Raw genomic sequence first — 18,391 nt, 5'->3', positions numbered from 1 at the left:
AAATGAATGGGTCAGGGTGCTAGCCGTCAGAAAAACGACTAGAACCCTGAAGAAAAAGACTGGTGGGCATGAAGCCTAAAGCTTAGTAATTTATTTATTTATTTAATTTTATCCCACTATTGGACTTCACAAAGTAATTTCCTGATCACTTTCATAATGTTTTGGTATACTCGGCATACCAAAGCATTATTTTTCAGTGCTAAATTGACAGGCAATCTTTTAAAATAAATACCTTTCTGTTTCTTGTTCATATTCAAATGTAAACTTCATAAACATTACAATCTGCATTATTTATTAATGTCAAGAATATTTGAAACAAAACCTTGCTTTATTTTTCTTGTCTGTACTGACTGGGAAGGTGCTAGAGAATAAGCTTGGCAAGCCAAGCCAGTACATTTTTAATGTATGGAAAATAGAGGCGCCCATTGAATATTATACCATGGTTACACAAACTGTCAAGTTAACCAACTTGGTGGATACACATATAATCCATAGGCCGCCATTAGTGAAAACAAGATAGACACAAAAGAGAAGTGTACATTGAGCAACAGAGCGAGGAAGGGTGCTGAAAAACACACAGGCTGTTTTACTACTTGGACCCACAACAATCCGCTGTAATTTGTGGGGGAACATGGCAGCCCCACCACAGGGAAAATGAAGCATTACACTGTGCCCATTGAAATCAGTGGACTTTGTGTATTGTGCTGGGCCTCCAGACTGAGAGACGCTCTTTGCCACTGCTATCGTTTCTCCAGCTAATTGATGGAGGTCCCAAAACGAAGGCCCCCCCGCCCCCCTATAAAATCAGTATGCACTAATGGTAATTGAGCATTTTGTGTACATGTTGCTCTGTGTCAAAGTTTAGTGTGTTACATTGTAAATGAGAGGTGATATTTGGGCACATAATCTGGTTTGCAAATGTGCATATCCACTTTCAATCACTCTGAAATGTGCAGCCGATATTCTGTGCTCGTTCCTATGTAAGTGTGTTTAATTCTTAGGACTGCCCACTCGCAGCTATAAAAATTCACTAATAATATTAGGTGAAATAAAATAGTTTGTATTCTCTATGGGTTATTTTTCATGTTAATCCGGATTCACAAAGAGGGGGATTTCTTGCTTTATTTTCTGAAAGAAAAGAAAAACCTTTGATATCTAGAAACAATTTACATAAGTTATTTATACTTTATTGTGACTTTTTATGCTGATAAGTTTATATTGTAATATTAGAAACTTTTTTTTTTGTAAATTTTAGGCCAAAAAAGCTCTCAATGTACTTGATAAATGTGTCCAAAGGGCTCCATTGTCAGGCGAAGGCCAAAAGAGTGTCCTTTTGGTCCCGACCTGGCTGGTATACATCAGTATACTGCAAAAATCTCTATGGAATAGCATAGTAGATTGTTTTTGTTAACATGGTAGCCTATGGGTAACGAATTCCACTGTATATGGCATGCGTCACAGACTTTCGTATATGTCATTAGCTTTTCATGACTCATATGTTAAACAGATACCAAAATAGTAAAACAAGGAGCTTTTTCTACAGATCTAAATACAAGGATCTGAATTTTTCAGTTTTCCTTAACGCTTATGGGTGGAAAACCTGCATTTCTATGCCACATATTGTTGGGGGCGGGGTTAACCCCCATAAACCCCTCTATTGGTAACCCTATTCTATACAGTAATCTTTCATGAAGGAAAATTAAACTCCCAAAGCATTGTCGGACGTCAGCTAAACTGATAGTGGTGTGTCTGTTGACAAGCTTGATGTCTTTTTCCAATAGCAACCAGCAGAATTGCAAATACAGCTCTGTATTTTAAGAGTGAGGCCGGATGTGGTGGCCAATTTCCACCACGGATTTAGCTGCAAGTCTGCAATAAATCCACGGCAAAACGGGAATGTGCAAAGCGTGAAATCCATGGGGAAAACCCATGGCTTTTCCGCACGAGAATGAGCATATCCTGCGGATTTTAAGATCGGCAGAATGCTCTGATTTCCGTACAGATTTTTCTTCTGCTACATATAAATGGGGTTATAAAAACCCTGTCCACTTCTATTGTACTGTAAATTGCTGCAAATTTGCGGTGCAGAATCTGCACCGCAAATCTGCCACATCTGGCCTCACCCTAATACAGGCAGTAAGATCATTACAAAATACGTAATACAATGTATTTATATATTTAACTATATCTTTATAAAAAATGTGAAAATGATATTTACGGAATATGCAGTTTAAAGCTTTGTGGAATTTATTTGCTTACATGGAAACCATATTTTTGGTTGCTCTTCCATTTGTCAGTAACACGTTATTTGTTTTGCCCTGATCTCTTACCATTTGAAGATTCTGTAGGAATGCTTCCCGTCTCTCCTCAACGCTGATTTCTGGAATAGTTACGTTCCATCGTTGTAGTTCTGCTTCCATCTCTTTGTCTGTATACAGATCAGCTGGATCTAGGAGATTGGCATTTATTATTCTGACTAAGAACTCCTTGTCTTCCATTCTGTAACAAAATTAAAAGTTTATTTCATGTTAATGAACTAGAAATTAAAGCATAGGTTCACTGTTGAATACCAACTACCTAAAAAGTTGAGCAACTTTCCAAACACCTGCATTAGTCATTTTCATTTTCGAAAATAGCCTTAAACGCACACAATAGAAAAACAGCTTCAAAAACGGCCGCAAAAAAACGCATCAAAAAACACTTGATGCTTAAAAACGGCTGAAAATCAGAGGCGGTTTTCCCTTGAAAACAGCTCCGTATTTTACAGCCTTTTTTTCCTTTAGCATGTGAACATACCCTTAGAATGCCATGTAGCATACAGCATTTCTTTATAGGAGGTCAGCTAACCTGTAAGGCTAGGGCTACACTGCGACTCGGCCAGAGATCGCTGTGTCCTGCTGCCTGCATCGCAGGTAATGAAGGTGATTGTGGTCGCTTTGTGACCCACAAGTTATTGCGACACGACAGTCGTAAGAAGTCCAGCGGGTTTGGCTACCTTGTGACTGTTGTCGCCGCAACTTGCTGGTCATAAAGTGATGAACTTCACTTTCATTACCTGCGTCATGGCCACAGTTGCCGTGTAGGCCTAGCCTAAGCGTATAGCTGTTCACAAACTGTTGGTTTCAGTAACTACCAGAAGAAATGTGACTGCAGCTCTGGCATACTTTGTCCCAGAATCAGTACAATATTATCAATATATTTTAATATAATAATATATATATATGTGGACTGTATGTAAAGTGTAGAATGGTGAACCTATACTATAATTCTATCATCTTAGAATGCATTCACGCTGCGCTTGCCGTGTCTGCTTGGCATATGCGCCGGGAAAGCTTCGGGCGCATACGTCAAATGTATCCATAGGCCACCGTTCACTGACAAAAGCCAAGAGTGTCCTTTTGGCCACTGTCTGGCTGGTACAAGTTGGAATACTTTTTTTTTTAAACATGGGCACCTATGGGCGAAGGATGCCACTCTATGCTTATACAGTGGCATCAGTTGGAGGTAAATACTCCAGACGTATATCTACAATGTACACTTCAAACACAGTGTGAATAGATCCTTAAAGGGGTTTTACAAATTATAACATGGATAGCAGCCTACTAGGGCACAGACACATTGCCTGAAAGAGCGTGAGAAACAGTGATGCATCAAAATAGTGCAGGCAGGAAACCGCAAATTTACTTTGATCACTAGACAATTTTTTTAATCAAACTGATTTTAGCCATATAATAATAAAATAGGCTAATGTTGTTGCTGCATCCAGAAGCTTTTTTGGCAAAAATAAATAAATATGAAAAATTCTATTATGTGAACAGTATATATTTAAATTTACAGATATATGTCTCAAGTGTCATAACATACTCGTTAAAGGTATTCTCTTCTTCTTTTCTTTCTGTCTTCTCCACCACGTGCATCTTAAATGTTGTGCTCTGTACCTTAAACAACCCTAAAAATAAATATTGCATTTGTTTGAACATTTGTCTATTCTTCATTTATTTCAGGAATGTTTCATTGTATCTTTTAACAGACTATAAAATTCTAACAGATTTAGAGCACATTTAGAGCACATAATGCCATATACAATACAGTATATTGTTTGTATACAATTTAAGATTTAAAGGCTATGTACACATTTTGAGGGCTTTTTTTATTATTATTTTTATTAAATGGATCTGTTAGTGTGTTTAGTGTAACTTCTTAATTCGTTTTTATTAAAAAATTATTTTACTTCTTTAGGTACAGCTGTTCTGTACTCTCTATGCAGAGCAGCTGTATCTAGAGCTAAATCCTGTTCCCGTCAGGTCCACGGACCTGATGGGTTCAGTGACAGCGGGTCCTGAATGTCTCTGCAGGATCCACCTGTAAACACTCACATCTAAGTTCATAACTTTGATCACAGGTAGATCCTGCGTGTCAGAGACACGCACGAACCACTTACATTGTACCCATCGTGTGCACGGGACTGACTCAGTGAATAGCGCTAGATACAGCTACTCTGTATAGAGAATACAGTGCAGCTGTATCTAAAAATGTTAAAAAAAAATAATAAAAAGTATTTACAAAGTTACGCAAAACACACTGATATACCTTTTTATTTTTTTTTAAATAAAATAAAATATTTGTCTTTTAAAGGTTTACATAGCCTTTAAATAAGAAACCGAAAGTGCAGGAGACTTTTCTATTTAATAAAATTTAGCATAAAATTTTTTGCTGGTCAGAACTATTTTAGCCAGGCAGGTAAACTGCTCGCTCAGATCGTGAATATCATCTTTATTAGGGTATGTTCACACGCTGTGTTTTCAACCCTTTTTCAGGGCGTAAATGCCTCAAAAAACGCCTGAATAAACGGAAGCTGAACGCCTCCAAACATCTGCCCATTGATTTCAATGGTAAAAACTGAGTTTTGTTCAGACGGGGCATCTTTTTACGCGGCCGTTTGAAAAAATGGTACGTAAAAAAATGCCCTGTAAAAAGAAGTGCATGTCACTTCTTGAGCTGTTTTTGAAGCCGCTTTTCATTGTGTCAATAAAAAAACAGCTCCAAAAACGGCTCCAAAAAAACGCATGAAAAAACATTTGATGCTTTAAAAACGGCTAAAAATCCCTTGAAAACAGATCCGTGTTTTACAGCCGTTTTTACTTTAGCGTGTGAACATACCCTTAGAAGTCAGTTGCGAGAATTAGTCTTTGATAGGGAGGATATTAAGGGGGAGTTCTAGGAATATTTCTCAAGTTTATATTGGTCCTCCTCTGGGACAGAACTCTCTGCTTTGGACAGTTATCTGGACCAGATTTAATTTCCAACCCTCAGTGAGGAGGGAAGGAAGATACCCAAAGCCCCTATCTCTATGAATGATTTGAAAGAAGCTTTGATATCTTTTTTTGGTAATTCAGTCCCTGGAGCGGATGGGTTACCTTTAATTTATAGAAAATATGGTGATGTAGTTTTACTATTGTTGCTGGAAGCAGGGGCGTAGCTAAAGGCTCATAGGCCCGGGTGCAAGAATTCAGCTTTGGCCCCCCTACCCCTCCCCAACACCACCAGACCCCTGCGCACGCCTATGCCCAGCAGCCTTGCCCAAAAGCCCCCATAGTATAATGCCCCCACACAGTATAATGCTCCCATAGCTTCCCCCACACAGTATAATGCCCCCATAACGGCCCCATACAGTATAATGCCCCCCAGAAATAACATAATTACCTATCCCCGTTCCCCCGTTCCCAATCCTTCGCCTCCTCTGGTGTGTGCTGTGAGTGACTCTGCACAGACAGGCGCGATGATGTCAGCTCAGCCGTCAGCTCCTTTCTCCAGCATTGAATGGACCCGGGACCTCGGTGAGTGACTCGCGACTCCCCGGAGGACTTCACATGACCCCCCCATGGGGGACGCGACCCACAGTTTGTAATGTGTTGTGTTGTATTGGGCAGTTTGCTGTGGAGAGAGGAGGGGGGGGGGTTGTAATTTAACGCTCCCCCCCTCTCCACTGCAAACACAAACAGCACAATACAACACAATACATTACATTACAAGACAACACAATACATTACATTACAAGACAACACAATACATTACAATACAATACAGACTCTGCAGCTCACCTGGAGTCCTCCGCACCGGCTCTTCCACGCTGGCTGGAAAGCCCCTCACGTGACATCACGGTCACATGGTACACTAAGTGTACCATGTGACCGTAACCAGGAAGTGCCGGCTTCACGGCACAGAAAATGTATTTAATCAGCATACTGTATGGCAACGGGGGCCCCGTGGGCCCCCCAGGCTTAGCGTCCCGGTCGCAACTGCGACCGCTGCGACCCCTATAGCTACGCCACTGGCTGGAAGTATGTAAGGCAGCAAAGGGAGAGGGGAACTGACGGATTCAGTGAATAGCGAACGATACAGCTGTTCTATATAGAGAATACAGAACAGCTGTATCTCAAAAAGTAAAATGAGTTTTACTCAAGACACACTGACTGATCTGCTTATATATATAGATATATATATATATATATATATATATATATATTTTTTTTTTATTTTTTGTGTACATAGCCTCTAAAGAAGGGATCCAGCACATAAAGAGTTACAAATATTTTTTCTATGATATTAAAATGCAAGGGAAGTCACACACTAGTGTAAATATAATATGGGTGCACATCCGACTAACATAGAAAAAGGAAGATAAAGCACAATAATGATGTTATGCAAAGGGATCAGAGGGCAAGTGCCAGAAAGAGTGTTATAACCAGTGTGTTATGGACCCACTGGGCTACTCCACCGGTTTGGCTTAGGGCTACCTCTAAGGGCTTTATCTAACAGCCTCCCTGGTCTTCACCCTTTAACCCCCATATGGGGAACTGGTCTTCGCTGCGGCGAGATTACCTCTTGAGGTGGTCCTGGTGAAAGTAGCGGCTGACCCAGCTAACCAGGATACAACGGTGTTGCACATCTAGGGGTACCGGCACTGGCAGATGATACCTTGGCGGATGGATGTGGATCAGAAGACACAGTTCATAATAGGCAGGAAGCCTCAGGCACATTACAGATAGCTGGATACAGACTGGCAGTAGACAACAGGATACAGACGAATAACAGGATATGAGCTGGTAGGAGGCAGGCTGGCAGCTGGATGCAGGCTGGTAATGGATAGCTGGACACAGGCTGTAGCGGGCTGGAATCAGGTGCAATAAGGAACCTTTGCAGGACACAACTGGCTTGCACCAAAGTTCCTCGGGCGTAAGGTATATTGTGGAGGGGCCTTAAGTAGTCCAGGAGCAAACAGGGATTGGCTAGAAGAGTTTTGAATTGCACGCACGGGCCTTTTAAGAGGTGGCCAAAGCACGCGCACTAGAGATCATGCCGCTGCGAGCAGGAGGAGATGCACAGAAAAAACGCCTGTGACCAGTGTATACAGCAGGACCAGGTCGTCGGCAGGGAATTACGGGATCACAGAGAGCTGACCGATGAGATTGGTTTTGGCATATCCTGTCCTTCTCTATGACGTCCATATGCTCTAGTAGATCATATCGAAAGGGGTTTTTCTGATCAAGAATTGCAACATATGTAATTACCTTTTAATAATTTTCTCACATATAGTTGAATGGGAAGCATAACCTGGGGACTAACTGGTGTGAATACATTTAGATCAGCTTTAATAAGGGTAGTTATACATATACAAAGTTATTTCTTGAAGATTTACATTGTTGGAATATGACTTGCACACTAACCTTCAAAGGGTCCTGATAGCTCTTCGGAGATGTCACTCTTGTACTCTATTCCATTGTGCTGTAAGTATTAAATAACATATAAAACATTTTACACTTTAATTCTCAAGATATCTCAAGTATCTTGGAGAGGCGCTTTTACCTGAAGAAGCTGCTGCAGTCTTTCTACATCCCAGTCTCTCAAGTAATAGAAACAATCACGTGTGTGATGAGCGTGTAGTCCCTTCCCACCACAATCATCAGAGAAAGCACATTCCTGGGAGTTACAGGACAGAGGATAATCTGGTTACATTGCATGTACTGCTTGTTCTAGGATAATGTTTATTCATATTCAGCTCTGTGTCATTTTTATGATAAGCACTTGCTATTTTCAGGGTCAGCCTTGCCTACCAGATGGCTGTGGGATCCTCCAGTGGGCCTAAGTTCTGACATGATAATGAGGTCTAGTCACAAGATCCATGATTTCTAACAGCATTCAATCAAACCTGAAGCTGAAATGAGAAGCTGGTTGGGTTTATTATTTTAATTATATGGCCGGTTTCACGCGCGGCGGATATGCTGCGTAAAAGTACGCAACGTATCCGCCCTGTGCGCCCCAGAGAATTCCGGGAGAAAAACCGCACCTAACTGTGGTTCAGTTTTTCACCTGGAATGACCGCTGTGGAAAACTGCTGCATTAACAGGCCGGCCTACTGGGATGACGTTTAATTCCAGGAGACCGTTGCAGCCGGTGATTGGCTGCAGTGGTCACATGGGATGAAACGTCATCCCAGGAGGCCGGCCTGGAGGAAGAAACACAGACTACTAGGTAAGTATTGTTGTTTTTTTTTTTCAGAGTTGCGTTTTTTGCTGCACATTCGCTGCGAACCCGCTGAAAAAAAAATGCAACAACTACTATTTGTTGCAGGTTTTACCTCCCATTGAATTTAATGGGGAAAACCCGCAGCAAATATGCAGCGTTTATGGAAGTACAATTGACATGTCGCTGAGTAAAATTCCGCACCGCAGGTCAATTTCTGGGCGTTTTGCCCACTCAGTATTTACACAGCATGTCGATGAGATTTGTTCAATCTCATCCACTTTGCTGCTACTGTATTCTGCTGCGTTGAGTTCAGGTGTTTCAGTCAGGTGCATACAATCGAGCACATAGCTATACAATCTCCCCAGACAAATATCGGTAGTAGTATGGGTCGTACTGAAAAGCTCAGTGGCTTTAACGACTTCCCGGTTTGCGCAGTACTATTACGTCGTTCTGAGCGCATCGTTCACGCTCAGCTCAGTAATAGTATGTCGGCGCTGTATCACAGCGCTATTCCCTCCCAACACATTTTTATGAGCTGTGATAACTTCTGTCTCGTACAGCAGTAATTACAGCTCATACCACGGGGACCGTTCGTGGTGGTCCGTGCAGATTAACCCCTTAAATGCGGCGGTCAATAGCGATCGCCGCATTTAAGGAGTTACAACATTATCGGCGGCCCCGACCTGATCGTGGGGTGCCGATTGTTGCTATGGGAACAAGTGGCCTAACAATTGCCTCCGCGTCTGTCATCTACGGAAGGCGATTAGGCCCTGCCAGAGGCAGGACCTAATACGCTGCCTCCCAGAGTGACACTGACCGGTATAATACCCTGTAATACATCAGTATTGCAGGGTATTATAACAACGATCAGACAGTTGGACCTTCAAGTCCCTAGAGGGATTTAAAAAAAAAAAAGTTTTAAATTTTTTTATACAAAAATAAAAACGTAAATGTTTCAAGTAATAGTTAAAAATCACCCTTATTGCCTTATCAAGTCTTTTATTGTTATTAAAAACAAACAAAAAAACAAACACTATACATATTTGGTATTGCCACGTCCGTAACGGCCTGAACTATAAAAATATTATGTTATTTATCATGCGCGTGGAACACCGTAAAAATAAATAAAAAAACAGAATCGCAATTTTTTTGGTCACTTCAACCTTGCAAAAAATTGAATAAGAAGGGATCAAAAAGTACCTAAAAATGGTACCAATAAAAACTACAGTTTGTTCTGTAAAAAATCAAGCCCTCACATAGCTTTCTTGATGGAAAAATAAAAAAGTTATGGCTCTTAAAATATGGCAACACAAAAAAAATATATTTAAAAAAAAAGTTATTTTATTGTGCAAACGCCGTAAAACTTAAAAAAACCCGATATACATATGGTATCCCCATAATCGTATTGACCCACAGAATAAAGTAAATATGTCATTTATAGCGCATGGTGAATGACAATTTTTATTTTTTTTTAAATAGCAGATTTGCTGTTTTTTGCCCACCATGCCTCTCAAAAAAGAGAATAAAAATGTCCTGCAAAAAAAGCTGAACTGTGAATTAATAGTTATTTACCCCATTGTTATGCCCTCTTATTATGCCCCTGATGTACACTGCCCAGCTTACATACAGTGAAGGAAATAAGTATTTGATCCCTTGCTGATTTTGTAAGTTTGCCCACTGTCAAAGACATGAACAGTCTAGAATTTTTAGGCTAGGTTAATTTTAGCAGTGAGAGATAGATTATATATAAAAAAAAAAAAAGAAAATCACATTGTCAACATTATATATATTTATTTGCATTTTGCACAGAGAAATAAGTATTTGATCCCTTTGGCAAACAAGACTTAATACTTGGTGGCAAAACCCTTGTTGGCAAGCACAGCAGTCAGACGTTTTTTGTAGTTGATGATGAGGTTTGCACACATGTTAGATGGAATTTTGGCCCACTCCTCTTTGCAGATCATCTGTAAATCATTAAGATTTCGAGGCTGTTGCTTGGCAACTCGGATCTTCAGCTCCCTCCATAAATTTTCGATGGGATTAAGGTCTGGAGACTGGCTAGGCCACTCCATGACCTTAATGTGCTTCTTTTTGAGCCACTCCTTTGTTGCCTTGGCTGTATGTTTCAGGTCATTGTCGTGCTGGAAGACCCAGCCATGAGCCATTTTTAATGTCCTGGTGGAGGGAAGGAGGTTGTCACTCAGGATTTGACGGTACATGGCTCCATCCATTCTCCCATTGATGCGGTGAAGTAGTCCTGTGCCCTTAGCAGAGAAACACCCCCAAAACATAATGTTTCCACCTCCATGCTTGACAGTGCGGATGGTGTTCTTTGGGTCATAGGCAGCATTTCTCTTCCTCCAAACACGGCGAGTTGAGTTAATGCCAAAGAGCTCAATTTTAGTCTCATCTGACCACAGCACCTTCTCCCAATCACCCTCAGAATCATCCAGATGTTCATTTGCAAACTTCAGACGGGCCTGTACATGTGCCTTCTTGACCAGGGGGACCTTGCGGGCACTGCAGGATTTTAATCCATTACGGCGTAATGTGTTACCAATGGTTTTCTTGGTGACTGTGGTCCCAGCTGCCTTGAGATCATTAACAAGTTCCCCCCGTGTAGTTTTCGGCTGAGCTCTCACCTTCCTCAGGATCAAGGATACCCCACGAGGTGAGATTTTGCATGGAGCCCCAGATCGATGTCGATTGACAGTCATTTTGTATGTCTTCCATTTTCTTACTATTGCACCAACAGTTGTCTCCTTCTCACCCAGCGTCTTACTTATGGTTTTGTAGCCCATTCCAGCCTTGTGCAGGTCTATGATCTTGTCCTTGACATCCTTAGATAGCTCTTTGGTCTTGCCCATGTCATAGAGGTTAGAGTCAGACTGATTAATTGAGTCTGTGGACAGGAGTCTTTTATACAGGTGACCATTTAAGACAGCTGTCTTTAATGCAGGCACCAAGTTGATTTGGAGCGTGTAACTGGTCTGGAGGAGGCTGAACTCTTAATGGTTGGTAGGGGATCAAATACTTATTTCTCTGTGCACAATGCAAATAAATCTATATAATTTTGACTATGTGATTTTCTTCTTTTTTTTTTTATATAATCTATCTCTCACTGGTAAAATTAACCTAGCCTAAAAATTCTAGACTGTTCATGTCTTTGACAGTGGACAAACTTACAAAATCAGCAAGGGATCAAATACTTATTTCCTTCACTGTATGCCCCCACATTATAAACTGAAATACAATCAAAACCACAAACAGAACTATTACCAAGTTCAAATCTGAGCTCCAAAAGCCAAATGGCGCTCCCTCCATTCTGAACCCTACAGTGCGCACAAACAGCAATTTACGTCCACATATATGGCATCGCCATACCCGGGAGAACCCGCTTAACAGTTTAAGAGGTATTTGTCTTCAGTGCCACAAGCTGGATATAACATATTGTGCACTAAAATGGCATATCAGTGAAAATGGCATATCAGTGAAAAATCCACTTCATATTATTTTCTAATAAAAGAGGAGCACTGGGTCAAAATACTCGCTGCACCCCTTAATAAATGCCTTGAGGGGCATATTTTAAAAAATGGGGTCACTTCTTGGGGGTTTGTTTTACTATTTGACCACAGAGCCCTGCTAGTGGGTACCAATGCTGTGAAAAAATCACCAAAATAGACCTCAAGTGCGCATGGTGCTCTTTTACTCATAAGCCCTGTCATATGTCCGGGCAAATGATAAATGCGTTGAGCGGTGTAGTTTCCAAAATTGGGTCCCTTCTCTCGGCTTTCCACTCCACTCTGGTACTTCAGGGGCTCTGCAAATGTGACATGGATCCCGAACACCAATCCAGCAAAATCTCCTAAAGCCGAATGGCACTTCGTTCTGAGCCCTGCCGTGTGCCCAAACAGCAGTTTAGGTCCACACATCGGCTATTGCTGTACTCGGGAGAAATTGAGTAACCAATTCTGTGGTGTGTTTTCTCCTATTACCCTTTGAAAAAAAATGAAAAATTCGGAGCTAAAACTACATAGTTTTGGAATTTTCACTGCTTAATTCTAATAAAATCAATGAAACACGTGTGGGGTCAAAATGTTCCCTGTCCCCTAAACGAATACCCTGAGGGGTGTAGTTTCCAAATTGGAGTCACTTCTCAGGGGTTTCTACTGTGCTGGTACCTCAGGGACTCTGGAAATGCGACATGGAGCCTAAAAACCAATTCAGCAAAATCTGCATGCCAAACAGCGCTTCAGCCATTCTGAGCCCTGCCGTTTGTCCAAACAGCAGTTTATGACCACATATAGGGTATTATCGTACTTGGGAGAAATTGCTTTACAAATGTTGGGGTGCTTTTTCTCCTTTATTCTCTGTGTAAATGAAAAAAATCTGAGCTAAAACTACTTTTTGTGTGAAAAAAAATGTAGATTTTCATTTTTACGGCCTAATTCCAAGAAATTCAGTAAAATGCCTGTGGGGTTAAAATGCTCACTATACCATTAGAATTTTTCGAGGGTGTAGTTTCCAAAATGGTGTCTTTTTGGTGGTGTTTTCTATGTTTTGGCACTACAAGATCTCTTCAATCCTGACATGGTGCCTAAAATATATTCTAATAAAAAGGAGGACCCAAATTCTACTCGGTGCTCCTTTGCTTCTGAGGCCCGTGCCTGAGTCCATTATCACACTAAAAACTGCAGAATCAGGGCAATAAATATTGAGTTGCGTTTCTCTGGTATATCCTTCTGTGTTACAGAAAAAATAGATTAATATGACATTTCTTAAAAAAATAAATAGTAAAATCGTACTTTGCTTTAATTTCTGTGAAACACCTAGGGGGTTACGAAACTTTCTAAATGCGGTTTTAAATACTTTGAGGGGTGCAGTTTTTAAAATGGGGTTAAACATGGCACTGTCAAAGGATGCTACCTTTGGCACAAGTCAGTTTATTAAATTTCTAAACTCTGCTAGATCTGCCCTTCTCAACTGTGAGTGCTATTATTTTGAAGTGGAAGCATCTAGGAGTCACAACAGCTCATGAAGCGGTAGACCACGCAAGCATACAGAGCGGGCCGACCTATGGGCTGAAGCACGAGGTGCATAAAAAAATGCCTATCCTCTGTTGTATCACTCACTACAGAGAACCAAACTGCCTCTGAAAGGGACATCAGCATGAGAACTGTGTGTAAAGAGCTTCATAAAATGGGTTTCAATTATCTAGAAGCTGTAGAAGAGCCTAAGATCATCATGCTCAATGCCAAGCGTCGGCTGGAGTGGTGTAAAGCACGTCGGCACTGTACTGGAGCAGTGGAAACGTTTTCTCTGGAGGGATTAATCACTTTTCATTATCTGATAAGGAATAATGGTCTGGGGCTGTTTTTCATGGTTTGGGCTAGGACCTTTTTTTCAAATGAAGATTTATGTTAACGCTAAAGCATACAAAGACATTTTAGACAATTGTATGCTTCCAACTTTGTGGCAACAGTTTAGGTCAGGCCTTTTCCCGGTCCAACAAGCTTATATAAGTGTGATCGTCAGGTGTTCACATACTTATGGCCAGATAGTGTATTGGAATGGGCAAAATGGCCAGATTGCATCTCATTTGGAAATAAAAGCGGATGCAGATTTGGACATTTATTCATGCTCTTTGATGATAAGATAATACGATAAAGCATGAGGATGTACATCTATCACCTGTCTTGTACAACTTGTGGTTTTGGAACTTAGAAGTTTATAAACAGCTTTTCAGATTGCAGAAACAGTAAAATATTGTACTTACAGATCCTTGATAAAACGGTTGTTTGCATCCTCCACAGAAGTTATAATGACACTGTGTGCACTTAAAGTGTAAACATGTTCGGGTACTAATCAGTCTCAACCGGCAGGGATAATACGCTGAGTTCGTACGAAAGGAATCACACCACACAGAGTCTGGTACAAAGCTCCTCACTCAGCATCAGGCGTCACTGACTTATTTATTACACACATTTGTTCTATATCTCCTTTCTCCTGGGGGTGGGTACATGTTATCACACTTTTATAAAAGCACGTATCACTGTAAGCCTCTTGTTACTTTGTGTCATCCTTGGATAGGTTCACCCTTATCTGGTCCTTTAGATATGTCTTCATAGTTCATAGTTTGTTCATACCAGGAAGTGACTTGTTATTTTATTAGTGCGTAGTCCCTGTTCAGGGGCCATCTTGCCACGTATACTTATCTAATCCTATTACTATTGCTTCATCACAATTATGTACACAACTCTATAGTCTATATTTTATTAAAGAAAGAAAATTATTATAAACATTAACTTCTGTCCACTCCATCCTTCACAGTCCCCCCTTTTATCATTATTTTCTTCATTTCTTAACCTAAGTGTGTCCGTGCTCTGGGAAAGGGGAGTAAAAGGATTTTTTCACCAGTTTGAGACGAGCCTCCCCTATTAGGAGACCCCCCTTTGTAGCTGGACTTAAAGAGTCGGTGCACACCCTACACTATCTATTCATCTTCAGAACAATAGTCTCGATAAAGGGTGGTTGTTTTCATGGATGGAGTTGGTAAAAGTCCTTCAATTTCTGAAGAAAACATAAAAGTGGGAGTTACTTCAGTTATAGTTTTAGTCATTAATTTCTTCATACATGGTAATACACAACAAGCAATAACTGCGAAAAGCACTAGAAAGATTAAGATTACAATCCCAATTTGGGCCAGAATTTTCTGCCATCCGGTTAACCATGAGAAATACTGATCCCATGGGTCTGTGAAACCTCAATTTCGTTTTAATTCCTCGGATAAAGAAACAATCTGTTTGATTGCCATGGTTACTTTGCCGTTTGGTCCTGTGTTATCTGGAATAAAAGTACGACAGGTAGTACCTATCATGGCACAAACGCCTCCTTTTTCTGCTAGTATCATATCAAGGGCCATACGGTTCTGGAAAGTCATAGTAGATGTGGGTCCTAACTGGTCAGCTAGACCTTGTAAAGCGTCCCTAGTATAGTTAACAAACCGTTGCTGGTTGTAATAGATATAATTTATCCAATCTACATTTTTGTTAGCTGTGATCATAGGGATTAATGATTCAAATCAAGCTGCTACCTGATCCCGGGCCTTGAATTCATCTGGGACCCCCCTTGGGACTCCTATAGCATCTATATACACATGGGGGTCAAAACTTCCTTTCAGATCTCTTTTTTCCCCTTGTAAATATGTGACTATTTTGAGAGATGGTCTCTTGGGTTTCTAACTGTATACCATTCAATACTCCTAAATATCTCTTAAAATTGTTATCAAGAATACAAAATATCTCCTATTTCTTATTTGGCTATTATTCATACATAATATCATCCCATCAGTTTCTTTTATTACAATCGTAGAGTTGAGCCTCTCCTTGTTGCATCTTTCATAAGTCTTATTTATCATTTCGTTTCTATTTTTACTGGTTGTATATTTCTGTCGATACTGTAAATCTGGTTCATAACAACAAAACCACAGCCCCGGCGTCTCTTCTTGTATGCTAATGTTGGCTGTTTTGTCTATGTGAAGGTACACAGTCCCTCCATGTGGTCCTTTTTTCCAAGTCCCTTCGGTTGTAGTCACATTTGTAGTATAACACGGGGCATTGGCCTTACATGTGTAGTTACCCTCCTTTCTATCCACTGTGGCATTCGCCCACCCTGTCCTGAACTGTTCCAGTGATTCTGTACTGATTACGTGTACAGGAGTAGCAGTTCTGCCTTTTTGTATAAGAGCACACGCAACAACCGCCGCAACAACCGCAAAGATCTTCATTCTTCTGGCTGAAGAACCTTTTTACAATGACTGGCGTGAATCCAGCTTGCCTTTCCTTCGAGCTTCACTGAGGTGCTTGTAACGAGTAGGACTTGAAAAGGACCATCAAATCTTGGGTCTAGACTTTTCCTCACGTGTCTTTTAACAACGACCCAATCTGCTGGTTCTAGCTTATACGTCAACTGAATCAGGACCTGGAATGGAAGCAAATACTTGTGCATGCACCTTGGTCAATTGTTTGTCAAGCGTTGATACATAATCTGTTAGTCTACCATACTGCATTTGGAGCACCTGTGGAAAATAACATCCTAATCTGGGAGCCGACCCAAATAAGATCTCATATGGGCTGAGACCTGTTCTTTTTGTGGGCGTGTATCTTACTGAGAACAAGGCTAATGGTAGACACTCGGTCCATGGTTTCCCGTTTTCTACCATTGCTTTTTGGATTTTCAATTTGAGAGTCCCATTTAGTCTCTCAACCTTCCCACTGCTTTGTGGATGGTATGGTGTATGTAGGGCTTGACTTATGCCTAGAGCTGACAACACATGGTTCATGATTTCACCCGTAAAATGAGTTCCTCTGTCGCTCTCGATCACCTCTGGAACTCCATATCTGCACACCACCTCGTTGATCAGTTTCTTTGCTGTGGCTACGGCTGTAGCTTTGGTTACTGGAAAAGCTTCTGGCCATCCTGAAAAGAGATCAATACAAACAAGCACATACTCCTAGGTACCAACTTTGGGTAGTTGAATATAGTCTATCTGCAGTCTCTGGAACGGATATATAGGTCTGGGTGTGTGCTTCTGTGGTACTTTTACAGTTCTTCCAATATTATGTGTTGCACAGATCATGCATCCTTGTGTAAAACTGCTGGCCATCACACTAAACCCTGGGGCATACCACACCTTGTTTACCAAGTCCATCATTGCCGTTTTTGACTGGTGTGTCTCTCCATGTGTTATTTGGGCCATCATTGGGAACGTTGTCTTAGGCAGGCACAGTTTATTCTGGCATTGCCAGAGGCCATCTTTTCGTAGCGTTGCTCCTTGGGCCGTCCACTTGTCTTTTTCTTCTTTTGTTGCTTGTCCTTGAAGTTTTTTGCCGTAGTTCCGGGCTTACAGCTGGTCTTGTTTCCTCTGGATCTTTTATCTGACATACGGCTGCTAACACGGGTAGCTTCTGTGCTGCTTGCTTTGCTGCTTGGTCTGCCAAAGCATTTCCTTTTGTCTCTGGTGAACTCACCTTGGTGTGAGCTTTTAATGTTTACTACTGCTACTTCGAGAGTCAGTGTATATATTTGCTGTCTTTCCTTCTGCATGTTGGCATGCTGCTGCCAGGGCCTTAAGCTCCGCTTCTTGTGCTGAGCGGGACGCTGGTAAGGAGGCTGCTTCTAGGACTACATCTTCGGTGGTTACTGCATATCCTGTAAGAAAAGATCCTTCTACAAAATACCTTGAACCATCCACAAAGAGTATTAGGTCTGGGTTTTGGAGTGGGGTATCTTTTACATGTGCGAAGCCCACTGTTTCCTGGGCCATAAGGGCCATACAATCATGTTCATCAGTTTCAGACAAAAATTGTGACCATACTTTACCTACGTCTTCTCCCCCCTTGCTCCAAAGGCAGTAAGGTAGCTGGGTTCAATGTAGTACAGCGGTGTAAAGTAACCTGCTCAGGGAGAAGAAGCGCACAGGTTAATCTCAAATGTCTTGCAGTGGACAAATGCTTAGGTTGTACTTGAGTTAGAATAGCAGTAATATATATATCATGTGGTGGAAATGCCAGGACCAAATCTGAGGCCTTGTTTAACATTGAATTTACAGCAATGATAGCTCTCACACATGATGGGGAACCTCGGGCCACAGGGTCTAGTCTAGCTGAATAATATACTATCGGGCTCTGCTGTGGTCCATGACTTTGTGTGAGAACCGCAGTGTCATGTCCATTTTGTTCAGTACAGTACAAAGTATATGCTTGCGTAGAGGTACTCCATGGATTGGTGTCACAAGCCGCTACCAAACACAACTCCTCCTCATTCAGCTGATAATCCACAATACTTTGAGAATCTCACTTTTATC

General features: G+C 41.2%; 1 protein-coding gene across 7 annotated transcripts in view; it reads right to left on the bottom strand.

Moving 5' to 3' along the window:
• Positions 1-271: 271 nt before the first annotated feature.
• The window catches only part of LOC142651397 (E3 ubiquitin-protein ligase RNF31-like), a 91,980-nt gene continuing 73,860 nt past the window's right edge, over positions 272-18,391 (bottom strand). For 6 of the 7 annotated variants that reach the window (XM_075826045.1, XM_075826048.1, XM_075826047.1 and 3 more), the window contains exons 4-9: positions 14,303-14,378; positions 7,867-7,980; positions 7,728-7,785; positions 3,865-3,949; positions 2,331-2,499; positions 272-1,128 (exon numbers count right to left, since the gene is read on the bottom strand). In XM_075826045.1, the coding sequence (XP_075682160.1) occupies positions 1,087-1,128; positions 2,331-2,499; positions 3,865-3,949; positions 7,728-7,785; positions 7,867-7,980; positions 14,303-14,378 (544 nt within the window). In that variant the 3' untranslated portion in view covers positions 272-1,086. Of the gene's footprint in view, positions 1,129-2,330; positions 2,500-3,864; positions 3,950-7,727; positions 7,786-7,866; positions 7,981-14,302; positions 14,379-18,391 lie in introns of those variants that run through there. The other variant, XM_075826041.1, reaches the window with a different exon arrangement.

This window comes from Rhinoderma darwinii, chromosome 5, assembly GCF_050947455.1.
Source record: "Rhinoderma darwinii isolate aRhiDar2 chromosome 5, aRhiDar2.hap1, whole genome shotgun sequence".
Taxonomy (NCBI): Eukaryota; Metazoa; Chordata; class Amphibia; order Anura; family Rhinodermatidae; genus Rhinoderma; species Rhinoderma darwinii.
The sequence above is the reverse complement of the archived record's forward strand: the minus strand, read 5'-3'. Positions and strand labels throughout refer to the sequence as shown.